General features: G+C 35.2%; 1 protein-coding gene across 1 annotated transcript in view; it reads right to left on the bottom strand.

The window, feature by feature from the left end:
* CSRNP3 (cysteine and serine rich nuclear protein 3) overlaps positions 1-15,572 on the bottom strand; it is a gene marked incomplete at both ends in the record, with an annotated part of 167,640 nt that extends 152,068 nt beyond the window's left edge. Inside the window, one exon of the mRNA XM_082841514.1 lies at positions 15,425-15,572. Coding sequence (XP_082697640.1) covers positions 15,425-15,572 — 148 coding nt within the window. The remainder of the gene's footprint in view (positions 1-15,424) is intronic.
* Between the last annotated feature and the right edge of the window lie 3,754 nt (positions 15,573-19,326).

Genomic DNA, 19,326 nt, shown 5'->3' with positions numbered 1-19,326 from the left:
CACAATGCTATGAGAATAGATATCAATTACAGGAAAAAAACTGTAAAAAACACAAACACATGGAGGCTAAACAATATGCTACTAAATAACCAAGATCACTGAAGAAATCAAAGAGGAAATCAAAAAATACCTAGAAACAAATGACAATGAAAACATGATGGCCCAAAACCTATGGGATGCAGCAAAAGCAGTTCTAAGAGGGAACTTTATAGCAATACCTTCCTACCTCGAGAAACAAGAAAAATCTCAAATAAAAAACCTAACCTTACACCTAAAGCAATTAGAGAAACAAGAACAAAAAAACCCAAAGTTAGCAGAAGGAAAGAAATCATAAAGATCAGAAGATCAGAAAAAAATGAACAATAAATGAAGGAAACAATAGCAAAGATCAATAAAACTAAAACTGGTTCTTTCAGAAGATAAACAAAATTGATAAACCACTAGCCAGGCTCATGAAGAAAAAAAAGGGAGAAGACTCAAACCAACACAACCAGAAATGAAAAAGGAGAAATAACAACTGACACTGCAGAAATACAAAGGATCATGAGCTATTGCTACAAGAAACTATACGCCAATAAAATGGACAACATGGAAGAAATGGACAAATTCTTAGAAAAGCACAACCTTCTGAGACTGAACCAGGAAAAAATAGAAAATATAAACAGACCAATCACAAGCACTGAAATTAAAACTGTGATTTAAAATCTTCCAGCAAACAAAAGCCCAGGACCAGCTGGCTTCACAGGCAAATTTTATCAAGAATTTAGAGAAGAGCTAACACCTATCCTTCTCAAACTCTTCCAAAAAATAGCACAGGGAGGAAATGCTCCCAAACTCATTCTACAAGGCCACCATCACCCTGATAACAAAACCAGAAAAAGATGTCACAAAAAAAGAAAACTACAGGCCAATATCACTGATGAACACAGATGCAAAATTCCTCAACAAAATACTAGCAAACAGAATCCAACAGCATATTAAAATGATCCTACGCTATGTTCAAGTGGGGTTATCCCAGGAAAGCAAGGATTCTTCAATATATGCAAATCAAGCAATGTGATATACCATATTAACAAACTGAAGGATAAAAACCATGTGATCATCTCAATAGATGCAGAAAAAACTTCTGACAAAATTCAACACCAATTTATTATAAAAACGCTCCAGAAAGTAGGCATAGGGGGAACTTAACATAATAAAGGCCATATATGACAAACCCACAGCCAACATCATTCTCAATGGTGAAAAGCTGAAATAATTTCCTCTAAAATCAGGAACAGGACAAGGATGCCCACTCTCACCACTATTATTCAACATAGTTTTGGAAGCTTTAGCCACAGCATTCAGAGAAGAAAAAGAAATAAAAGGGATCTAAATAGGAAAAGAAGAAGTAAAACTGTCACTGTTTGCAGATGACATGATACTATACATAGAGAATCCTAAAGATGCTACCAGAAAACTACTAGACCTAATCAATGAATTTCGTAAACTGGCAGGATACGAAATTAATGCACAGAAATCTCTTGCATTCCTATACACTAATGATGAAAAATCTGAAAGAGAAATTAAGGAAACACTCCCATTTATCATTGCAACAAGAAGAATAAAATACCTAGGAATAAACCTACCTAAGGAGACAAAAGACCTGTTTGCAGAAAACTATAAGACACTGATGAAAGAAATTAAAGATGATACAAATAGATGGAGAGATATACCATGTTCTTGGATTGGAAGAATCAACATTGTGAAAATTACTAATACTACCCAAAGCAATCTACAGATTCAGTGCAATTCCTATCAAATTACCAATAGCATTTTTCCCCGAACTAGAACAAAAAATTTCAGAATTTGTATGGAAACACAAAAGACCCCGAATAGCCAATGCAATCTTGAGAAAGAAAAACAGGGCTGGAGGAATCAGGCTCCCTGACTTCAGACTATACTACAAAGCTAAAGTAATCAAGACAGTATGGTACTGGCACAAAAACAGAAATATAGATCAATGGAACAGGATAGAAAGCCCAGAGATAAACCCACACACATATGGTCACCTTATTTTTGATAAAGGAGGCAAGAATATACACTGTAGAAAAGACAGCGTCTTCAATAAGTGGTGCTGGGAAAACTGGACAGCTACATGTCAAAGAATGAAATTAGAACACTCCCTAACACCATAAACAAAAATAAACTCAAAATGGATTAAAGACTTAATTGTAAGGCCAGATACTATAAAACTCTTAGAGGAAAACATAGGAAGAACACTCTTTGACATAAATCACAGCAAGATCCTTTTTGACCCACCTCCTAGAGAAAGGGAATAAAAACAAATGGAATCTAATGAAACTTAAAAGCTTTTGCACAGCAAAGGAAACTATAAACCAGGCGAAAAGACAACCCTCAGAATGGGAGAAAATATTTTCAAATGAAGCAACTGACAAAGGATTAATCTCCAAAATTTACAAGCAGGTCATGCAGCTCAATAGCAAAAAAACAAGCAAACCAATCCAAAAATGGGCAGAAGACCTAAATAGACATTTCTCCGAAGAAAATATACAGATTGTCAACAAACACATGAAAGGATGCTCAACATCACTAATCATTAGAGAAATGCAAATCAAAACTACAGTGAGGTATCACCTCACACTGTTCAGAATGGCCATCATCAAAAAATCTACAAACAATAAATGCTGGAGAGGGTGTGGAGAAAAGGGAACCCTCTTGAACTGTTGGTGGGAATGTAAATTGATACAGCCACTATGGAGAACTGTATGGAGGTTGCTTAAACAACTAAAAATAGAACTACCATATCACCCAGCAATCCCACTACTGGGCATATACCCTGAGATAACCGTAATTCAAAAAGAGTCATGTACCACAATGTTCACTGCAGCTCTATTTACAATAGCCAGGACATGGAAGCAACCGAAGTGTCCTCTGACAGATGAATGGATAAAGAACATGTGGCCCATATATACAATGGAATATTACTCAGCCATAAAAAGAAACGAAATTGAGTTATTTGTAGTGAGGTGGATGGACCTAGAGACTGTCATACAGAGTGAAGTAAGTCAGAAAGAGAAAAATAAATACCGTATGCTAACACATATATATGGAATCTTAAAAAAAAAAAAAAAAGGTTCTGAATAACCTAGCAGCAGGAAAGGAATAAAGACTCAGATGTAAAGAATGGGCTTGAGGACATAGGGAGGGGGAAGGGTAAGCTGAGACGAAGTGAGAGAGTGGCATTGACATATATACACTACCAAATGTAAAACAGATAGCTAGTGGGAAGCAGCAGCATAGCACAGGAAGATCAGCTTGGTGCTTTGTGACCACCTAGAGGGGTGGGATAGGGAAGGTGGGAGGGAGACGCAAGAAGGAGGGGATATGGGGATATATGTATACATATAGCTGATTCACTTTGTTATACAGCAGAAACTAACACAGCAATGTAAAGCAATTATACTCCAATAAAGATGTTTAAAAAACAATTAAAGCATTAAAATCCGAAAAAAAAAAATATATAGTGCTAGGAAGATGTGTATGTCTATGTGTAGGCACATGTCTTCCATAGATCTTAAGGGAAACCCAATACCCCATATGCAGTGGGAGAAAATGAGGCCCTCCCATAGTGAGAACAGAGCCAAGTCATTGGGGTCGGAGGAAGCGAGGTTGGTATTTGACCTCCAGATCCTTTTTTGCCTTTCTCAGTTACTTGAACTAAGATTGCTCTTTTTTGTTTAAGCTAGATTGTGTAGGGCTTCTTCACTTGAGTAAAAAGTCTTCACCAACATAATCGTGACCATTAACTGACTATTTTACAGAAGTGCTAGGACATATGCCAAGTATTACCAGTAAAACAAATGCAATTAAAGAACGGGTATAGTTATTTATTACCAGTAAGGGAAATTAAGTCAATGTGGTTGTGTTGAGAGGTCCTGTTTTACAGTCATACTGAATGAATTCTCTCCCTCTTTTATCTTACTCAGAGAATTTAAATACTAAAAAATTTTTAAAAAAGAAATCTAAAAAGGTAATTTCTCCCAGCCTTTTAAGATAGAGGAACCAGTTGATTTCTTTGTTTCATGCCTGGTAATCAGACTACAAAATGAATGCAGATCAATGCCAGATGGAGGCTATCAAAACAAAAATTGGCCACAAAGAAACAAAAATGTGTTTAAAGTTAATCTGCAGCTACAATATGTCGGATGCTGAACAGAGCAGTTTTGTTCCCTTTTATCATACCTCAATGTTGAAGAAAGATTTTTTTTAATAAAGTGGATGATTTATCCTTTAACCCATTTGCAAAATAGGTAAAGAAGACTCAACAAACCACTATATCTATTTATTTGTACTAAACACTAGTGTTTCTAGCTTTTCCTTCTTTCACATTAAGCAATATCTATACTTTGTCTTTTTACTACTCCTCAGTTAAGTGGAAAAAAGTATAGCACTTTTTTGGCCCATTTTTTTCTTATTACCGTGTGTGTGTGTGTGTGTGTGTGTGTGTGTGTGTGTTTGCGTGAATTTGAAATGCATTTTGAAACATTTTATTGTGTTTATTTATTTTTGTAGCCTTTGATCAATGTCTCCATGTTTCCCCCACCCTCCAGCCTCTGGAAACCATCAGTCTATTCTTGTTCTATGAGTTTGTTTGTTTTTTAATATCACATATAAGTGAGATCATACAGTATTTGTCTTTCTCTGTCTGACTTATTTCACTTAGCATTAATGCCCAAAATTCCATCCATGTTGTCACAAACGGCAGGATTTTCTTCTTTTTATGGCTGAATAACATCCATTGTATATATACACCACAACTTCTATATTCATTCATCCATCAATGGACATAGGTTGGTTATTGTAAATAATGCTGCAATGAACATAAGGGGTGCATATTTCTCTTTGAGATAGTGATTTTATTTCCTCTGGGCATTTGCCCAGATGTGGGAATATGGTTTTAATTTTTTAAGGAACCTCATATTGTTTTCCATAGTGGCTGCACAGGGGTTCCTTATTCTCCACGTTCTTGCCAACATTTGTTATCTCTTGTCTTTTTGATAGTAGCTATTCTAACAAGTGTGAGGCAATTTCTCATTGCTGTTTTGATCTGCATTTCCCTGATGATTATTGAAGTTGAGCACCTTTTCATGAACTTGTTGGTCATTGTACGTCTACTTTGAAAAAATTCTATTCAGTTCCTTTGCCCATTTTTTTAATGGATAATTTATTATTTTCATAAATTCCTTATATATTTTGAATATTAACTCATCAGATATATTATTTGCAAATACTTCCTCTATTCCATGGATTGTTTTTTCATTTTGTTGATTGTTTTATTTGCTATGCAGAGCTTTTCAGCTTGATGTAGTATTACTTGTTGATTTTTCCTTTTGTTGCTTGTGCTTTTAGTGTCATTTCCAGAAACCCACTGCCAAGACCAATGTCAAGGAGATTTTCCCATATATTTTCCTTGAGGAGTTTTGCAGTTTTCAGCCTTACAATTAAGTCTTTAATCCTTTTCAAGTTAATTTTTGTGAATGGTGTATGATAGAGGTCCAGTTTCATTATTTTTATATGAATGTACAGTTTTTCCAATACCATTTATTGAAGAGACTCTCCTTTCTTCATTGAGTGTTTTTGACTCCCTTGTAAAGTATTAGTTGGTCAAACATGCCTGAGTTTATTTTAGGGGTATTTAATCTGTTCCAGTGATCTATGGTCTGTTTTTATGCCAGTACCACACTGTTTTAATTACTATAGTTTTGTAATACAGTTTGAAATAAGGAAGAGTGATGCCTTCAACTTTATTCTCTCTCAATGAAACATATTTTTAAGTGGATTTTAAAATAACCTTGAACATTTTTAAGGACCTCTTAATACACCCACATTTCCAGACTAAATTATATTCTCATGTGAAATTAAAGAATATTTTATGATAAAACAGAGTCAAAAGCAATAATAGTTTTATATTAGAAAAAATAGTTTTCACTTCATCATATTAAAAGTTTGAAGAAAAACAGGATTATCTTGATATATTCCAGTAAAGAATTTGATGTAACTTTACATTCATTAATTAAAAACCTTTAATGGAAGGATACCTCCTTAATATAGGATAAAGGATATCCTACAGTCAAATTAAAGGTGAAAACCTGGAAACATTTCCATTAAAAGAAAAAAACCCTACGCCTTTCTTAGTACCAAAAAATAATCTGTTAGAACATATATAGAAAAGTCTCATTCATAACAGGTACAAAAATATTTTACAAACTTAGGGACTCAAGAAAAATTCACTGCAAGAAGAAAAGCATAAAACTCTACTGTGGGTAAAATGACAGTTAAATATGGAAAGATTATCTGGCATTCCTGGAATGGAATTATAAGGTGTCAATTTGCCTTATGGCCCAAATTAACCTATAAATTTAATGTAAATCCAATGGCATAGCAGTGGTTTTTTTGGTAGCTTGACAATATTCTTATAAAATTCAAATAATAATTATGTGAGAATAGCCAATAGAGTCTTTAAAGAGTATGGTAGTGTATTGTGTTTCTCTTCATAGCAGTGGGTTAGGGAAAATTAGGAACTCCTATGTGACATAAAACTTACTACAGAGTCATAATATAACAGTGTTGTTGGTTTAGGTATAACCATCTAGATGATGAAATAGAAAGAAAACTACAGACACTGATCCTACTACAAATACTGAATAAGAATTTGGTTCAAGATAAGAACAGAACTTCAAATTGATAGAAACTATTACATTATTCAGTATATGATTTTAGGAAAACTGGAAATTTATCTCTTTCATAGAGTATGCCAACATAATTTTCAATTGGTCTAATGATCTAAATTTTTAATGGAAATTTATGAAAGTTCTAGAGGAGGTTATTTGTGTGCAATTAATCTTGGGAACTGAGGTCTCCCTAAACATCTCCTAAAAGTCAAATCCATGATACATTTGACCACAATGACATATTTCTATGGCAAACATAAACAGAGTTAAAAGATCAATGACAAAATAGGAATGATACTATTGCTTATAGGTTAATCAAAAATCCTTAATATAAAACAATGAAAAACATAATAAAAAAAGAACCAAAATAGACAATTTATACACACAAAAAAGGGCAAATAAATAAATATATAAATAATTAGCTTCCTACTATTCAGAGAAATTCAAGTTAAAGCATTAAGAGAATATCAGTTTTGCTCGGTGCTTTGTGACCACCTAGAGGAGTGGGATAGGGAGGATGGGAGGGAGACACAAGAGGGAGGAGATATGGGGATATATGTATATGTATAGCTGATTCGCTTTGTTATAAAGAAGAAACTAACACACCATTGTAAAGCAGTTATAATCCAATAAAGATGTTTAAAAAAAAAGAGAGAATATCAGTTTTTACCTATCAAATGGCCAGGTGTATATGTATGTATGTACGTATAGAAGTATGCACAGAGACAGAGAGAGAGAATGCCTAGTAAGGCTGGAAAGATGTTAGAGGAAAAGGCACTCAGTTACTTCAATTACTAGAAGTGAGCACATAACCTGGTAAAATTTTCTGGAGAGCAATTAAAATGTACCCTTTGAACTATGATTTCCAACTTCAGGGGAAAATTTATAAACATATTATAACAGCAGTAATTATATTAGTGAAAAATTCTAGAAAGCTATTGTAATAAATGCACACAATAAATCCTGTTAAGCTAAAATATATTCATATAAATTGAGAAAATATATAGATTTTGGGAAATATTGAGAAATACATAGATAATTAAAATTACCCATAATGCCACTATTCAGAGAAAACTTAAGGTTTTCTATAGAAAATATGTGTTTCTCATTTTGTTTCTGGATCTTATTACATTCATACCTCATGTGTAAGATTTTACAAATGGAATGAAACTGCAATATAATTTTGCAATTAATGTGAATTATTTATTAATGTGAATATATTTTTATGTCAATAGATACATTTGTTTAGCTCTTTTTAATGGCCACATGGGAATCTACTATATGGGTTTTCCATAGATTATTTAACCAATTGCATAGCATATAGTTTCTTTATAATTTTTCACCATAAGAAAAAATACTGCAAAAATTAAAGCTAAAACTTTTTAAATATTTAACTTTTTAAAGTAATAAATAAATGTTAAATATATCGATTCAAAATATATCAATGTTCTAATCTTAGAATATTGAATTCTGATTTATTAATAAATTTAAAACTATGTAGGAAGTTTGGAGAGTGATTTCATTTATACTGACAATATTATATGCATACATTGGAAACCATGAACATGTGATATAAAAACATTTTTCCTATGGGTCTGTACCTGTTGAAGGAGACCCTAATTGTATCCAGCAATCTTAATTAATTTCTATACAATTAGTTAGCCTATTTCACTTCACTCATGTCATGTTTAAGATGACAGAAATCATTTGATCAATTAAGACATGTACTTTTTAGAAAAAAGTCATGAACATACCAATCAAAAATAAATTTATTTAGGACCTAGTGTTATAAGAATCAAATAAAATAATTTGTTTAAAACATCTAGCACAATGCCTGGCAAGTGATAAAATGTTTAATAAAGCTTGCTATTATGAGTATTAACATTAAGTAATGTGGGGGAAATATAAGACACAGCCTTTGCCATCAAGGAACTTAAAATATTGTAATTATAAATTTCAACCATTTCCATATTCTAGCTGCAAAGCTAGCGAATCCTAAAAATGTAAGAGCTGTTTTATTGAAAATAACAATGCCTATTTAGGTTGCTTATCCTGAATTCCATTCATTCTTTTTTTCATCAAAATATTTATCTCATATTGAGGGGAGTTTTAAAATATATACGCTTCTTTACTAGTGTCCATAAATTTTAGTTAAGTTTACTCCCTCAGTTTTCTTTTGCAGCTTATCTAGCTTTATGCATATTTTTATTTTTATTTTTATTTTTTTGCGGTACGCGGGCCTCTCACTGTTGTAGCCTCTCCCGTTGCGGGGCACAGGCTCCGGACACGCAGGCTCAGCGTCCATGGCTCGCGGGCCCAGCCGCTCTGCGGCATGTGGGATCTTCCCGGACTGGGGCACGAGCCCGTGTCCCCTGCATCGGCAGGCGGACTCTCAACCACTGCGCCACCAGGGAAGCCCTATGCATATTTTTAAAAAATCTAGGCCAAATATATGATATATATCTTACGGAGCCATGATGTTAGCATAGCATTTAATTTTAGTACTGATTAATGACCACTATAATTGTCAGCCTAGTCATCAATTTTTTTGGTAAATAAAAAATTCTAAAAGTGTGCGTGTGTGTGTGTCTAGAATTGTATATGTATCTGAAATATGTACTACTCTCTTCAAGCCAACATGATGGTTGTCATAGAAACAGCAAACAACAGAAAGTCAGAGCTGACATAGCAAGAAGATAAGGGACAACATCTTTGGAGAAATTATAAAATAGAACAGGCTAAAAAGTTAGAAAAATTAACTATGTTTAAAATTAATAGTCCTTATTTCTTCCAAACAAGTTTCCTCAAAGATGGAATTAAATACCCCAAATGCTGGCATTGTTAAGATTCAAAATATATACATTTTTTGAAATGTATAAATTGTGGGCATCAGAGCAAAGTTTAAAATGAAATATATTAAGTATTCTTAATTGTGACTATTTAAAAGTAATTTTATTAATATGATTTAAAACTAAAATATATACATTTTTATATCCACTAACATTATCATTCAATCATGGCATAAAAATATATAGCACTGAGTGCATTTCAGTCTCCACAATATCACAATTAATGGGACCCACTATTGTATTTCAGCCAGAAATATCTAGTGCTTTTAGCACTTGGTGCAGCAATCTTCAACAGCTTTCACAGTACTTTGGAAATTGTTTTATTAGAATTCGGTTTGAGGTTTTTATTTTTGTTTTTGTTTTTTGCCATGCTAAGACCACTGCAGATATCCATTAAGGATCTTAAAGTGATTTAATAGTTCATTATATAAAGCGAGTTTCATAACATTTCATTCAAATTTCTAGAATTGTAAATTACATAAATCAGTCTTCATTACTGCTCCATTGGTATAATATTTGTGAGATTAGATAAAGCCAAATGCAAAAAATTGAGTGTCCATTTCAATTTTATTTATCTTTTTCTCTCTTTTTTTTTTTAAACATCCTTATTGGAGTATAATTGCTTTACAGTGGTGTGTTAGTTTCTGCTTTATAAAAAAGTGAATCAGCTATACATATACATATATACTTTCCCACCTGAAAATTAAACACCATTCAAAGAAAATGCCTTTCTAGTTTCTATATGCTGACCTTTGGTTGAAAATCAAATATTTATGTTTTGTTATATTTATTATGACTGCTCTTTCTTCATTACATTTAAAAACAGTACTTTTAACCTTAATCTAATTCTCAATGGAATTCAGTAAATTTCAGACACTTAACTATTCTAGTTCATGCCTGATCACTGTAGCCGAACATATAAAACATATGGTACAATAATTCTGTGGCCCTAAAACATTCCCGGTTTACTCCCAAATTCTTTAGACAAAAAAAGAAGTAATATTTTCAGAGTACAAACAAGTATTTTCCAGAGTGAAATGGTTAAATATTGCAGCCAATTCAGAAATAGCACCAACTGGCTTTTTTTTTTTTTTTTTTTTTTTTTTTTAGCAGAACCAGGTTTAATTCTTTTTTGCATGCACATAAGTATACTTCCCTCGAGCTGTCAGAAAGCATCAGATTGCCTGATTTGCATGATGAATTTTAAAATCTTTTGAGAAACACAAGGACAGTTGCTTCAGGCACTATGATTTTATCATCACCATCATAAACAACAAGTATAATGCCAGTCAGCCTCTGGTATTCAAACCAAAGCCAAAAGATTATGGGACTTCGAAAATGCTGAGCAGAATTTTAATCACCTAAATTCATTTGGATCCATTTTTCAAGTCACACTATTCTGCAACTGGGTAATCATCTCCTTATTGCCCATGACCACTTCTAGATGACCCCAAAATAAAGATATGAATGATTCTTATCAAGAAGTATATAAAATGCAAATACTCTAAGAAATATTTGTAAACAAATTACATTGTCAGGTGAAAATATTCTGATCACTAATGTAAAGGTGGTGTCTTTAATATTTAATAGCAGGTCTACTTCTTGTACTCTTTATGAAATTCAGCTACAAGATCAGTTCCATCTATAGACATCCTGAGTAAATAAGAGCTGTGGAAAAATGGAAGATTTTCTATAAAGTATTTTGGATCTCATGCTAATAGGGCCTTATCCCTTGAATAATGTAAGAAATAGTACCATTAACACCACCAGAACTATCTTTATAATTAGTTTTTTATAGTACCTAACTGAGAGTTAAAACCACAAGCAATGTGTTATTTTTCTAGATTCACTACGATATCAATACATAAAATTTTATTTGAAACTCGGTCTAATCGTGCTTTTACATTTAAAGCCAAATTTAAGTTTTTCAGGGCTTAAAACAAACAAGCAAACATAAAAGCCAATTCTTTGCCTATAGCCAGTAAAACGGAATACAATTACTGCCTCCAGTCAGAAGCTGTGACTGAGTCTCATTGAAATGCAAGTTAAGTGGGTTTCTGAAGTCTTGAATTATTGAACAAGTAAAAGTAATGTAGGGTCCTGGAGTTCAAGGGATGGAAGGATATCATTATTATTATTTTTTTTTTCAGTGAATCCAGGATGACTATTCACCCTTCTGGCAAAAGTGGAATATACAAAGGTTTTACTTCTAAAGTAAATGAAATAACCTTCTATTCGTTAGCTGCCAGTGAAGATGCACACCGCAGACTGCATCTCACCTACTTTTCATCGTAACATTTTCACATTATCACAAGTAGCATTATGTCACCATGACAAACCAATTTCATTCATGTAAATGTAAAACAACATGTTTGCTGTAAGATATTTTCATCAATGTCAGGGACACACAAGCAAAATCTCAACAGTCTGCCCTGTCACTTACAGCAGGAGGAAGAGAAATGGTTCATTCACACTCAAATCGAATTCTCTGTCCACTACTTCTTTATGCTCATTGGATTTATTCATAAACTCATCACTGACATTGTATTACAGCCAGAAGATATGCACACTTTCAATAGAAACCAACTGAAGAAAAAGGCAACAGATATGAGATGCCGAAAGATGGGCTCATTCTGTTTCTAAGAGGAGCTGGCACAAAAGATACAGCCATGTCTTTCACTTGATGATTTGGGTCCCTCTACTTAGTAGTCAGTGATATAACAGACCCATCAGAGAGCAGCACAGTCTAGTAGAAAGGCCAGTCCTCTAGGGATCTACAATAAAGTTCTCTGCCACTAGCTCACATTTGGATTCTTGTCAAGTAACTCTCCCTGGGCTGTGGTCTCCACATCGGTAAAATAAGGGTCAATCTAGATGTTCTCAAAGGCTCTACTAGTTCTAACATTCTTTGAATTCAAGATGAGGGCTGACTCTACTATTTTTTTTCTTACTCATATATAAGATCATTGGACCCTCTAAAAAAATTCAAATGCATTTTCTTCCTCAATTTGCCCAATTTTATAAAATAATAAGCGTTTGTACTGGAGATCAGGCTGAGAATAACCCACGGTAACAGGAAATCCCCCTGTTACTGTCACATTTCCATCTATTTTTTTTTTACTCCTCCTCCCCACTGTTTATCCCAAATCGTTTTTATCCTCACACATTCAGTTACAAGGTGCTCAATGATGCATACCATTGTTTCCTTACAGAGGAGTATCGGTAAATATTTCCCTCAAAACCCTTGAATACTTGCAACGAAAAGTAGCTGAAAGAGCTAATCAAACTTCGCCACCGCTTTCACTAGCCTGCTGTCTCCTCTGTACACAACAGACATCTCCCCCTCCACAGACTCGTGCCATGGTGATGAAGCAGGAAAGTTATGACCAGATAGCAAAATAGTTATCAAATAGTTTATTATATCAAAATAAAACCACTCTCCACTCAAACTTTTACCCTCCAGGGAACTGTTCAGGTGCTCGTAACAAGTGCCTGACCTATCATTTTTCAAACCCCTGTACACTACTAGAACATTACTTTCATCTGGAAAGTATTTTGATCTGCAATTGTAAGACCTGATGGTGTTTAAATGAACATTATAGGTACTTTGTGAGCTCACAAGCTATAGAAATCAATAGGCACCTTGCATAGAGAAGGCCTGCAATTGATTTTTCCAGGAGAGAGTCAATTTGTAACTTTAGGAGAAGCATAGACAGGAGGGAGGAGGTTTAAGCATGCTGAAGGTTTAAAAACAAATCACAGGTGTGTGGAAAATGCTGCACTGCACTAGAGTAGGAAGACCTCAAAGAAACAGGGTCTAGATTGATGGTATTTTTCGGGAGTGGCTAAAGGGGTAACAGTTGAGAAGTACTAGGAGCTCCTGCCGTGCTCTAGGGCTTGGAGAAGGAACACTCTCAAGGTACACAGAAAAGGAATTTAAGAGTGTTCCTGAGGCTCTTGAATTTATACGTGCACTGTTGCTTTTCTAAGGATAAGGGCATCCAGTAGACTCATTCTCTCCAGTTTAAAAAAAAGTCGTCGGAAATTATAAAAATAATGTATTTCATTCTTGAAATTTGCCAGAAGAGTAGATCTTATGTTCTCACCACCACCGCCACCGCCAAAAACGAAAAAAAGGTAACTGTGAGGTGATAGAAATGTTCATTAGCTTGAATGTGACAATAATTTCACAATGCATACGTAAGTCAAAACATCATGTTGTGCACATTAAATATATACAATTTTTATTTATCAAAAAAGTGTAAAAATTGTCTGAAAATTAATCTGTTCACTCAATAAAGAAGTCTAAGCAATATTCAGTGCTCTTCTAGGCACCGTGGGTGACAGCAAGGTGTGTGCCTACCACAAGGCTACAGTCACTTAGAGAAAGAGGCAGAAGGCTATAGATAAATTTCAAACAAAACTTATCCCGCAAATCCACTGATTGACAGTAACTGTCCTATGTAACTAGAGAATCTTGTTCTCAAAACAGCTATTGTTTCCTCCCTTCTCCCAAGTGTTCCTTTATCTTCTCCTTACTTTTTTATATTTTCTACAAGTTCATTAAAAATAAGTTCTACTTTAGTCAAGAGATAAATAACAGAAGCTAAACATTCCTATAAAGTTACACCTATTTTTATTCTAAATCCTTCTAACGGTGATGAGGGAGAATTCATGAATACCAAACAAACTTTTGAATTCTTGGCGGTCAGGGAGACAAAGGTTAAAAATAGAGAGGAAGGGGGTTCCCTGGTGGCGTAGTGGTTGAGAGTCCGCCTGCCGATGCAGGGGACACGGGTTCGTGCCCCGGTCCGGGAGGATCCCACATGCCGCGGAGCGGCTGGGCCCGTGAGCCATGGCCGCCAAGCCTGCGCATCCGGAGCCTGTGCTCCACAACAGGAGAGGCCACAACAGTGAGAGGCCCACGTACCGCAAAAAAAAAAAAAAATGGAGAGGAAGGTTAAAAATGGAATTAGAGGTATCACAGAGCCACACTGTATAAACTTCAGTGTGAATTTTACAAGGCTGTTTTGGTGAGCTAAAAAAACCCCAAACACAAATGCCCCACGGGTTTTTATTGACCTTGTTTAGTTTTGCTTTGAATGATGTTAACTCTTCTAAAACATAGTTTGAAAATCACCAGTCTCCTAATGACTGGTGTTGAGTGGACATGGAAATGTTGGAAAGGATTTGCCTAATCTTCATATGAGCATCTGTTACAAGGAATGCAACTTTAAATGGCTACAATTTTAAGTTTGAACATATCACCTTAAGTTAAATGATGTTGTTCACATGAACTGCTTAGGAGAAGTATATATGTGTAGAAAGCTGTATTTACTGTAGTGCATGAACCCGGCCTTGGGTCTGAGGTTTACCAGTATCCAAACAACTACAGAATTTTAGGGTTTTCAAGGCTTTTATTTCAGAGCAGCATTCTTTTAAAAACAAACACCGTTTTCTCACCTGGGAAGTGAATGTTTTGTACTCAGCACTGCAAGTATTCCACAACTCACTGACTAGTATTAGATGTTCAAAAGAGCTCAGATGATTTAATTTCGAAAAGATGAATCTATTTCAGAAAATTGAAGACACATAGGAAATTATTTTCAATTGCTATTTGCTTAACTTTGGACTCATTTCTGCCTCTCATACTCACTCTGTAGAAAGAAACAGGAGTAAACTACTGAGACTTAATTAACCAAAATGGTATCATGTTTTGCAAATTAAGTCTGTTATCATAAACAGCTTAGGGGCAGATATAAGCCATCAGATAAAAACTCCAAGAATCGACCATACAACACAATTTAGAGTACAACCTGAAGTACAGCCTCAGATACTCACCAGTGAAGTGATTAGAAGTGGACAGATAGACACTATCAACACTGGTGGCACTGTCACAGCTAAAAACTTCATCATCAGATTCCTGCACAGAGGAGCAGGGTGCGGAGCCCTCAATTTCTTCCAACTTCTCCTTTAAAATTCCACTCATCGCTGCAGCGCTGTCACATGTACCTGTAGCAGGAACGGGAGCAACAGAGCATTGAAATATCTGACCACTGATTGCACAGTCAAGGTCTCCAAATTGTTTTGGGGGGTTGTAATTTTTTGAACCACGTCTGCCAGAGTGTCATATCCATGCAGAAATCATTCTTTACACAATGTTTGAAAGCATTGAAAACAGTTCTACCTTGATTCATTGCTATTTGCATTCTTATTCTGACAACAGTATTTTATGAGAAAAAGTCAAAATTAAGAATGTGAATTCAGAGGGCTGCATAAGGAAATATGGCTCAGTGTTTTGAGTCAAATACAGGAGTCAAATACATTTATTTGATTTGTTCTGGTAAATCACGTACTGTCACTGACAGAGCAGGGGTTCAGAACGAAATAGATCACTCACTTGCATGCTGTCATACCCGGAGCATACTGATTAGGGCATGTCTATGTTGCTTGGGAATTCTTTTTTCTCAGGTACAAAGGCATCTACTTTCCTGGGGCTCTCTGTCCGTTAAAAATCAAATTGGTTGCTAGGAATGGCTATACCTACAGAATTTAGATGCCTTATAATGTTTCCAGTCAGTTCAGCAGAGCTACAGGGAATTCTTGAGTCCTATACCACAGAGGTTGGCAGACTAGATTTAATATAGGGTAAATCACAGTCCTAAATCTTTTGCTGGATAAAATATTAATTTAAGTCTCTTCACTCTTGTATCAACATGGTCAGTGAAAGCCAGTCAGAGGTAGCCTGATGCATTTTTTAAAATTTGTTAATGTCAATTTAGATGAGTCATTAGACCTCTGAGAGTAATAATTTCTTCATAGCCATAAAGTAACTCTTAAGGTAATCAGCGGTTGCAAACACAAATTCTTACAATGGCAGTTAACCTCAATGAATAAAGAGGGTCAGATATAATAAAATCATGAAGTCATCTCAGTCTTCTCATTTGTCTACTGTTATTTGTAACAAAGGTATCAAGAAATACTTTTCTACCGGAAGGAAAATGATAGCATAGGATCAATAATAAGTGGTCTCACAACCAAAGAGACAGTGGGTAGTAAGCAGTGTGAACTATGGCAAACTGGAGATGTACACCCAGGCCAAAGTGGGAAGCTACTACTCAGTCCAGGTCATTTCAGCTCCATGCTTTCCCAATGTAACACACTCCAAAATCCGGCCAATGCCGCATTCACATTCAGAAGCAATCCTTTACATTGTTAGCTTTCACATGCCCCATCCTCCTTTCCCTTATTAATTTTGCTTATAAAGGAGTGTTTTTTAGATTACATTGTAATTTAAAACCCCTCTTGGATTGGCTCTATAAAATAAACAAAGAATGGTTCAGATCTGTGACTTGGAAGGATCAACAGACAAAGGAATCAAAACATTCTCTTCCCCACTAGCCCAACACAATACCTGAAATGCCTTTACTAGAGATACATAAGTTGGGAGAACAAACTTATTTTACAAAAGACACTTGCACGATACATGTGCAAAGACAGGTAGTATACTACCCAAGAGAGGTAGTATCTTAAGCCATCAAAACTGAGCATGGCAGTCCTATCTGTAATAAGGAACCAATCTGATTAGCGTGAGTTTCTTAAGAAGTCTGGCCACTTTCATTGTGCCTCTCAGTGACTTCATGGAGTCCCTCAGTTTTGGTAGCTATGCTTCTGTGGGGCATATGTGCTCCAGGTCCTTCTGCTGACTGGCTTCCTCTGTTCTGTACTTTCTGCTTCCTAGTATCCTTAACTGGCATATTGTTTTACTTCTGAAAGAACATCCTCTACCGTATTGTATCCTGAAAGCCTCAACACTAAACAACAATTGTCTTGTTCTTTTAATATATCCTAGTTCAGATTGTTGAGTAAGGGAATCTGTGTCTTCATTCAGATATTTGTGCCATTCTATAGAAGAGATTTGTTTTCTGTACTTTGTTAAGGGGCCACTTATTATTTATTCAATAAACATCTCTTGAGCTTCTAGCATGAACCAGTGACTATTATAGTGACTATCGCTAGAGAGCAATAAAGTAACAACACAGAAAAAAAATTCCTTCCTCTAACGATGCTCACTTTCTGGGTGTTGATGGGGGAAGGGGTAAACAAATAATAAACAGATAAGTAAATTAAATATATAATATGTCCTGTAGAGTTAAATACTATGAAGAAAGATAAGTCATCAAGTGGTATAGTGTCTAAGAGATTGGCTGATAGAGAACATTGCATTTTTAATTACTTGGTGAGCTAATGTTACAGTGAGGAAGGTAAGGGAGCCAGCGATTTTGACATCTGGGGGAAGATTAGGCCAGGGCAAAGGAGTGGTGAGTGTCGAGGTCCTGGGTTTGGCATAGTAGGCAATGAGGTTAGACAGGTATTGGGAGCTAGATTGTGTAGAGCCTGTAAGGACTTTGGATACTACTCTACATGAGATGAAGGGCGTAAGTAGTGGAATGATAATATCTCACTTGTACTTTAAAAGGACCACTCATTCTGGACTTCTCTGGTGGTCCAGTGGTTAAGACTCTGTGCTTCCACTGCAAGGGGCACACGTTCAATCCCTGGTCGAGGAACTAAGACACCACATGCCGTGCTGCACGGCCAAAAAAAAAAAGAAAAAAAGACCACAAATTTGCCTATTATTTCATTAAAAAAAAAAAACAAAGAAAAAGAGGGCCTACGGTAAAGGAAAGGTAGATTTGATGGGGAATGGAAAAGTCCTAGAATTAAGGAGGACTTAGCAGCTCAGATGAACAGTTAAAATCAGAACCTGACCAGTCGGAGGGTTGAAGAGGTTTCTTTGGTGGGGAAAGAATTTAGAACGAAGTTAGAAGGGGAAGGAAGGTCAAAGTGCTTCCCAAAGTAATGTGGTTACTTAATTTTACCTACAACCATCTCTGGTCTCTAAATTTACCAAATATTTGATGATGGTGGGAGCCACCTTTCCTGTTAGGTTTTAAATAGGACCAATTCTGATATATCCTACCACTTTGTGGTACTGCTTTGGCAAATAAAATTAACAATGAAAAAGAAGGCTTTCCTTTCTTACACTAAAGGAATACTTCTTTTAATTTGGTAGAGAAGAGGCATTATATGGATGGTGACCATTATCAAAGATTTACTTATTGATGGGAATATGGAGGCAAAGAGTTAATAACTATTTTATCCACCACCCTCCCTGAAGTTACTCATTCAAGATTTTTTTTAAAGTAAAATCCATAACTACTACTTGCTACTGCAAGGGTTATAGGATTCTGGCTTGGAGCTGACCTTGTTTGAAAGCAATCGGTTGAAGAGTCTCTCTTATCTTCAAGCGACTTATGGAGAGTTTAAAAGAATTGCAGAAAACCTCCTAAAAACTGAGAGCTGTTGATGGATTTTTTAAAATGTTGATGTACCCCGTTTAATCGTTATAGGAAGCTATTTGCAAGTTTTTCCTTAACTGGTATGAAATCGATGTAAATAATTTGTGTGGATTTGCTCACATTTATACTTTTAGTTCTGATGGCCTTGAAGAAACTTGCACAGAGTCATTAAAGAGAGAATGAACTGTGTAATTAGCTGAGTAAACACAAAGAAAGGGCGGGAAAAAATGTCCAAAAGCATAAGAAATATTTGGAGAGAGAGAGGAAAAATAGATTCATCCTACTTTGTGTCTGCCAGTTTGATTCTACTGTAGTGTGCTCTGGCTGTAGTACTAAAATTGCAATGTTACAATTATTTCCATGGCAACAGACAGTGAGATC

This window comes from Leucopleurus acutus (assembly GCF_964270905.1).
Source record: "Leucopleurus acutus genome assembly, chromosome: 6".
In the NCBI taxonomy this organism is placed as follows: Eukaryota; Metazoa; Chordata; class Mammalia; order Artiodactyla; family Delphinidae; genus Leucopleurus; species Leucopleurus acutus.
The sequence above is the reverse complement of the archived record's forward strand: the minus strand, read 5'-3'. Positions and strand labels throughout refer to the sequence as shown.